Here is an 8,573-nt window from a genome sequence, read left to right as displayed (position 1 = left end):
GACTCGATGGCACTTAACAACAACAACAACAACAGGGGTTTTGACAAATGCATGTCATGTATCTACCATTACAATATTATACAGAATAATTTCACTGCCCTAAAAAATGCCCTACGTACTACCTATTCATCCCTCTCCCCTTTTCCCAAAACCTCTGAGAAACATTGATCTTTACATTGTCTCTATTTTTGTATTTTCCAGAATGTCATATAGTTGGAATCTTATAATATGTAATCTTTTAAATTGGCTTCTTTCATTTATCAATATGCATTTATGGTTCCTCCATGTATATTCATAGCTTTATAGCTCTTTTATTGGTTGCTTTCAATTTTGGGTAATTATGAATAAAGCTGCTATAAGCATTCATGTACAGGTCTTTGTATGGGCATACATTTTCATCTCATTTGGGTAAGTACTTGGGAGCATGATTGCTGGTAAGCCTTACTATGGTAAGCCTATAGTTACCTAAAGGTTGACGGTGCAAAATCACCCAGAGGTACTGTCGAAGAAAAGCCCTGGTCATTTGCTTCCATGAAGATTGCAGCCAAGAAAACACTATGAAGCAGCTCTACTCTGTAATTCATGGGGTCATCATGAGTCGAAATCAACTCAATAGCAACTAAAAACATGTTGTTGTTGCTGTTGTTATTTGCCATCAAGTCAGCCCCGACTCATAGCGACCCCTCCTTGGGTTTCCGAGGCAGTATCACTACGGAAGTAGGAATGCCCAACCTTCCTTCCGAGGAGTGGCCGGTGGGTTTGAACCCCCAGCCTTCTGGTTAGCAGTCAAGTGCCTTAGGCACTATGCTACCAGAGCTCCTTCTGGAAAAGTGACTATATCATTTTGCATTCCCACCAGCAGTGAATGAGAATTCCTGTTGCTACTTATCCTTGCCAGAATTTGGTTTTGTCAGTGTTTTTTTATTTTAGCCATTCTATTAGGTGTGTAATGATATTTGATCATTGTTTTAATTTGCAATTCCTTAATAACATATGATGTTGAGCAGCATTTCATCTGCTTGTTTGCCATTTGTAAATTTCTCATTTTCTGCCTTGCTAATCACTTTGAACTGCTTCCTCAAAATTCAATTGCCACATTTTGTTACTTATAGCTATAAGTGATTCCATTGATTTAGGGTTCATATGACCGTAAACCCTTGTAGCTTAATTGCAATGCTCATGCTCCACGTTATTAAAGGGGTGGTTATCAATGTTTAATAGAATTCTTGTTTATATTTGTAACTATTAGTTTTGTTTTTGTCTTTTGGTGTTTATAATCTCTGATGCTGACACAGTGCATGTAATTGACAATTGTTTCCTGAATGAATTCAAAGCTTTGTTTTGTTTCTATTTTTATTTTGAATTAATATAGCTTACATATTTCTTTCTCTCTTATACATTACTGTTTCATTTTAGCTGTATTCTGATATATTTTAATATTATACATATAATTTGTACATTGTCTCTGTGTAATTTCATTTGGAAATTTTTGCTACATTTAAATCATTAAGCCATAGTAGCTGTCATTTGTTTCAAACTTTCTTGAGATTTTATCTTCAGAATTTTTCTCAAGACACTTATTACTTCCTTATTTCTCAGGCTATAAATAAAAGGATTTAGTAAGGGAACTACTATTGTAAACAAAATAGCAGCTGGTATATCATGATCTCCTTCTTCAAGCAAATTTGGTCTAACGTACATGAAGAAAATGGATCCATAGAATAAAGAGACAGATGACAAGTGGGATGCACAAGTAGAAAAAGCTTTGACTCTTCCCTCTTTAGACTTCATTTTGAAAATAGTAAAAAGAATGTAGAGATAAGATATTAAGACACTGCCTATGGTAAAGACTTGAATTGATCCTGAAAAAATAAACAATACCAGTTCATTAATATAAGGGTCAACACAGGAGAGTCTGTATAAAGGAAGGATGTCACAATAGAAGTGGTTGATTTGATTAGATCCACAGAAAGTTAACCTAAATAAAAGCCCTCCATGAGTCATGGAATGAAGGTTCCCAGCTATGTAGGCCCCTATGATCATTTGAATGCAGAGTTTCTTTGACATCATGGTGTGGTACTGCAATGGACTGCATATTACCACGTAGCGGTCATAAGCCATTGCCGACAGGAGAAAGCAGTCTGCAGTTTCAACAGTGCAAAGAAAATAGAATTGTGCCATGCATTCATTGAAGGAAATTATTCTGTCTTCAGAAAAGAAGTTCTCTAACATCTTAGGGGTAATGGCACACGCACAACAAGAATCCACAAGAGCCAGGTTGCCCAGAAAGATGTACATTGGTGTGTGGACGTGATGCTCTTTTAAAATCACTGTCACCAGGCCAAGATTTCCCAGCATAGTGATCAGATAGATGGCAAAGAATATCACAAATAGAAGGGGCTTCAGTTCTTGCTGATCAGTAAATCCTGTGAGAATAAACACATTTTTCATGGTAAGATTTTCTTCAGCCATCCCTGACTTCTCTGTTGAGGAAAAAAAAAAAAATTGGAGAAATTTGTGCTAATTTATAATATGCTCAATTTAGCTGTTGAACTTTCTCTGGCCTAGAAGGAGAAGGACCATATTGTATAATCCTTCTAAGTATCTCCTGATGCTATTAGGTTAATTTTTTTGGTTATTGAGTTAACTTTTTCTTTTCATCACATTTTGAAGAAAAAATATGATTAGGTGCACAAAGATGACTTATAAAGTCTTGAGAGGAATATTTAAGCCAAAAAACTTGTCTATATGGGTTAAAAAAAAAAAACTAAAACTCACTGCTATTGAGTCAGATCCAACTCATAGCAAACCCTCCTTGAGTTTCTGAGGTGGTATCACTATGGAAGTAGATTGCCTGATCTTTCTTGTGAGGAGTGTCTGGTGGATTTGAACTGCAAGCTTTCTGATTAGTAGTACATGCCTTAGGCGTCACACCACATTAATTCATAATTTAAAAGGCAACAAGTAGTGTTTCCAAGAAATTTCAATGACTGTATATGTACTGTTTAATAATATTTAAAAGGCTATTTTCATTTGCATATTCTTTGCAATTTAATATCTCCGGTGCTAGTGGAATATCCATTTAAAAATAAAATGCCTTGTTGGAAGAGAGAGCTATTTAAAAGACTATTTTATCACTGAAGGATTTGCAGGGAAATTGATGTGGACGGAAGCAGATATTACAGAAAGAAAGAAAGTGATGAGGTAAATATGAATCATCTATATGATGACTCATTAAGAATAGTGACTTCTTAGAATATTCAATGTGATTATAAATCAGTCACAATAAAATACTAAGTGAAAAACTATACATAAAGCTTTATATGCAGAATAACTCTAATTTTCCAAATAAATTCTTATATATGAATACAAAAAGGCAGCATAGAATACTAATGTATTTTTATTACTGTAAAAATGTATTTGTAACAACTAAATGTTAATACTAATTTTCTCTGTGTAATGTTATTTTTCTTCTTTATATTTGAACCTATTTCAAATTCTCTATGATAATTGTTATTTTTATATATAGATAATAATTTTTAAAAAAAATATATAAAATGGCACTCTACTATGTCTACTGAGTTTTATAATTTGACAATCCTTCAATAATCACTAGGATTTCAACTAATTTATTGAATTTGGTTTGTAATTCTATAACAGGTAATGTCACAAAGGATATATAGTGGCTCTCCTTACCTGCAGATTCCACATCCACAGAGTGAACCAAAGAGTGATAGAAAATACTCAGGCATAGGGTAGGGGAATGGAAAGAAAAGCAATTAAATGACAAATGCAATCCCCAAAAGGGAGTAAAAAGTACTATTTACATAGCATTTACATTGTATTAGGTATTATAAGTAATCTAGATATGATTTAAAGTATATAGGAGGATATGAGTAGATTATATACAAATGCTATGCCACTATGTATAACGGACTTCACCTTCTGTGTATTTGGTATCGTAGAAGTACTGGAACCAGTCCACCCTGGATACTAAGAGAAAGTGCTGCTTAATTCCTATGATAAGGACTTTCACATTTGGTGACAATCTTGTACTCATTTTAAACCATTTGGAAGTATATTCACCTACTAAGATGCTGTACTGTTTTAAGGTTGCTTGCCTTATGTAAAGGAATATTTCCATGTGGTCAAGTTTTACTGCTTTGAATCTTAGGTGTTTCCACGATATTCTAAGATTCTATGACACTCATATTTACTAAACTTTCAGTATATTTTTAAAACTTCCATTATCTATCCTTTAGATTTATCCTTATAGACAAAGTATTTAAATTATTGGGGAATTTTTATTTCAATCTATCTTTGTTTATTTTAGTTAATTTGAAGACCATTTATTCATTGACCTAATATGCCTGCTCAACACCATACACTGTGTTAGAAACTCCATATTCTGGGCACAGAAGCAAAAGTTTTTAGAGAGATTTTAGAAGAATTCTTCATTTTTATTTTCTTAAAATATTGCTGACTTAAATCTTAGATTATTTGGGACTGATACATTTAGAAAATAATATTTTAAATGATCATCTGAAATCTATGTAATTGTAATTTGAATTATTTTCTTCATTAAGTGACTTACCTTTGTCTGCTTGAAGTTAAAAAAAAAAATCAGCATATGAAGTCTATATAATTTGAATTGTTTTTCTTTTTTCATTAAATGTTTTATCTTTGCCAGCTTGAAGTCACATGAGATTGACTGCAGGCTAACCAGCTGATTATAGTTGATCGGGCATGGATAAGTTTTCCATTGATATTTTATTTCTGTAAGAACCAAAAAGAAAATAGAAAACTCTCTAAAATTACACTGGGGAATTAAAAGAATGGCTTGAATGTATAGTCCTTGCTTATATATATATTTTTAACATGTAGGTAAACATAGCACAAAGAAATAAATACTTTTATTATAAAGGCTAATAATCCATTTCATCTGCTAAGTTATGCTCTATGGCAAACCACATTATTTAAATAGCTTCAAAATTCTAGTATATATTCTGCTATTGTTACCTTTTACCTATTTAGTTTTGGATAAATTTTTGCTTCTTTTGATGTCAGAAATGATACAAATAAATTATTGTCATTTGGTTGGTGCTTACATCATAGAGTTTAGGTTAAAGGTAATACTTTAGGAAATTTAAAAGAATGAAAAATAAGAATTGCCAGAAAAAAAAAAAAACTAAAGAATTTAGAGGAAAAAAAACATTTCTGGAAATTAATGTATCTAGTAAAAATAAGTTTTAAATAATTTCTCACCTAGATATCCTTGGTAAGAATTTTACAGAGGCCACTTGGTTGCCTGATGTCAGTTTTTAAAGTATATCAAGAAATAAAATTCTATTCTCTGGATTGCTTAGGATACCATTTCCACCAACAGGTCAATGATAATATTTATGCCCTTGGTAGAGAATGATTTAAAGGTTCAAAATAATCCTAAAGGGATTTCCTTGGCATTGATATCAGAGTTAGCCTAGGAGACCTAATCCCCTAAACACTGAAGAAAAAATGGGAATAATGAAAGGTATCCTTTGAGACCTAGAGAGTAAGACAAATACCCATTCCTAAACAATTTTTAAGGTCCTTGTTTTGATTTCTATTCATTTGAGTTATACTTTTATCCTTACCATCATTTTGAATACAAAGTCTAAGTGGGGGGAAAAAAATTTCTACTGGGTTGGTCAGCAAAGGCTTCACAGAGGAAGCAGGAACTGAGCTTGGATTTGCTGCCTTAGAGATGATGTGGTGTTAACAAATGTGGGAAAGAACTAATTCCAGTTGTTCTTACAGTTAATATCCAATTTCTAAAATATTCTTTGAAATTATATTCACAATGTCTTTAATCTTAAATATCTTGATTACTAAAATAACCTTTACATTTTTCTTGCTAATCCAAAACAAGTTCTTGAAGAGCTCCTATCCTCAAAATGCTACCACAGTTAGGAATCTCCTATCAAATCCATACATAGATGTTCTGAAGAAGGAAGATGGGGCAATCTATTTCCATAAACATTAACCATCTCAGAAACCCAATGGGGGTCGCTATGAGTTAGAGTCAACTGGATGGTAGTGAGTTTGGTTTGTTTACAGTCCTAGGGCATTTCACAGGTGACTTATTCCCTCTCAGCTTGATATCAGAATCATACATATTTCTGGTTTTGTGCATTTCTCATCAGTTTATACAGGATTTTTCATAACATAGACACTTAAATTAGTTAAGCAATTATTGTTCCAGAATTGTTTTAAATGCTGAATTTGAGGTGGTAAGACATAAGAAAGATAATAATTGGCTTCTATTTTCAAGGTTTCTGTTCACAATATGATAAGGGAGAGTAGTGCCTACATCTATAACTATGGTTGAAAGTCAGACTCTTCTAACATTTTAAAAATGGATCCAAGAAGGTTAAGTGTGGGATTGGGGAGGCTAGCTAGGGGAGGGTATTGCAACAGTTCAGAACTACGCTAATGACAGTGGGAATGGAGAAAGTATATCGATTAGGGTTATGTTCTGGAGAATGAGCCAATAGGACCTGCTAATGATTTGTATTTAGGAAGGTAATGTTAGAAGAAATAAAGAGGTGCTAAGAAAAATACCTAGAGTTTTTGCCTTGAGCAAAGGGTAACATTTATCAAGGTGAAGGAAACAGGAGCATGAATACTTTCTGTAGGGGAGGGTGTGCTGATATAGGAAATATGAGTTTTGTTATCCATGTTATGTTTGAGACACATATTGATGAAGCAGAGATATTTAAAAGATGATTGAACATAAAAATTGAACCTTAAGGACGATAAGATTGGAGAGCAGGAGTCATCAAAGTCATGGAACTGAGTGAGATCACCCAGGAAGATTGAGAAAAAAGGAAAGAAAAGGTTACCTGGGAACCACCCCTCCAATACTCTGAAGTTTGGATTAGACCAGGTTGTCTAGCAATAAGATGTCTGGTAGAAGAATATAGTGGTGCAGAAACTACAGAAACATACTAATAAAGATGGCAGAATGCCAAATCAAAGAGTCTGAATTTTATTAGTAGGCTCTGAATAAATTTAAGTCAAGGGAGTCACTTAATCAAATCTGAGTTTTAGAAAAACAAGTCTGATTGTGTACTACACATCTCTTAATGGGAGCTCTGGTAGCATAGTGGCTAAGACACTTGCCTGCTAACCAGACGGCTGGCAGTTCAAACCCATCAGCCACTCCTCGGAAGGAAGGTTGGGCAATCCTATTTCCATAGTGATACTTCCTTGGAAACCCAAGGAGGGGTTGCTATGAGTCAGGTTTGACTCGACGGCACATAACAACAACAACATCTCTTAATTCTCTAGGTCACGTTTTCCATGTTGATATGGCAAATGTTTATTGAGTGTCTCCTATGTATCAAAACAAAGATGAACTCTTTTGCACATAGAGTACTGTGTTGTCACTGACGGCAAGCATTAATTGACAGGTGGATAGATGGATGGACAGGTTGAATGATAAGACATGTCTAGGCGGGGGGTGGGGAGGGCGTGCCCATGACCATGTATAGGGCTAGCAGACAATGTTTCTACAAGAGTGTTTGTATATGCTGTAAGAATGTCCAGGTGTATAGTAGAGCTGACAGGGGGCAAGGTTGTGGTGGCTTCTTGGCCACAGCTAGCTACCCGGAAGGAGTGAGTGTGGGACCTGTGGGCTCAAGACCATGGTCACAGGGGACATCAAGCTCAATTGGTGTAACATTCTACTCAAAAACATTGTTGTATATCCTATTTTGGTGAGTAACCACTGGGATCTTAAAAGCTTGCAAGCAGCCATCTAGATGCAACGATGGGTCTCTCCTCATCCAGAACAAAGAAGAATGAAGAGAACCAAAGATTCATGGAAATAATTAGTCCAAGAGACTCGTAGACCCTGCAGTCCTCAGTCTAGATGCTTCCTGGCTACCACTGTCAACCGTTCAGAGGGGAATTGGTGCAGGAGATCCTGGACAGAATGGGAGAACAATGTGGAACAGAGCTCACAATCATTAAAAAAAAAAAAAGACCAGGTTTGCTGGTCTGATAGAGCCTGGTGAGACCCCTGAAAGTATGTCCCCTAGAACTGTACTCACTCCTGTGGCTTCCAGCCAAACAATAGACAGGCATATGGGGTGAACATTTACATCAGGTAGATATACTCTTTGGACCAATCAATCATTGGAGAACAGAAACACAGGGAGACAGCTCAGGGGGTGGGAGTGCATGGGAGGAAAGGACACGGGGAAGAGGTAACTATGGGGAGGAAGTAGAAAGAGAGCTGTTACATTGTGGGGGAATTGCAGCCAATGTCATGAGACAACATGTGTATGAACTATTATTGGAAAATGAGTTTGCTCTGTAAATTTTCACCCAAATCACAATAAAAATTAAAAAAAAAAAAGATTAAAGCTATTCATTACAGATGACTTTAAGCTAACATTATTATTTAAAAAAAATTGAATTTAATAAATATTAGTTTGCTTTTCTGATCATGTTCCACTTATTTATCAAGAGCTGATAAGGCTTATAACAAGGCCAGGCATAGTGCTATAAACTATGGTAACTCCAAGCCA

At 34.9% G+C, this 8,573-nt stretch overlaps 1 protein-coding gene across 1 annotated transcript; it reads right to left on the bottom strand.

Annotated features, from left to right (window-relative positions):
• Positions 1-1,506: 1,506 nt before the first annotated feature.
• On the bottom strand, positions 1,507-2,484 carry LOC122150450 (olfactory receptor 5K1-like). Its single transcript, XM_042781640.1, has one exon. It carries the CDS (start codon positions 2,470-2,472, stop codon positions 1,507-1,509), a length of 966 nt encoding a protein of 321 aa, XP_042637574.1. The 5' UTR covers positions 2,473-2,484.
• Positions 2,485-8,573: the final 6,089 nt, after the last annotated feature.

The sequence above is a fragment of the Orycteropus afer genome, unplaced genomic scaffold, assembly GCF_000298275.1.
Source record: "Orycteropus afer afer isolate SDZICR_OR568_19922 unplaced genomic scaffold, OryAfe1.0 scaffold00143, whole genome shotgun sequence".
NCBI classification, from domain to species: domain Eukaryota; kingdom Metazoa; phylum Chordata; class Mammalia; order Tubulidentata; family Orycteropodidae; genus Orycteropus; species Orycteropus afer.
The sequence above is the reverse complement of the archived record's forward strand: the minus strand, read 5'-3'. Positions and strand labels throughout refer to the sequence as shown.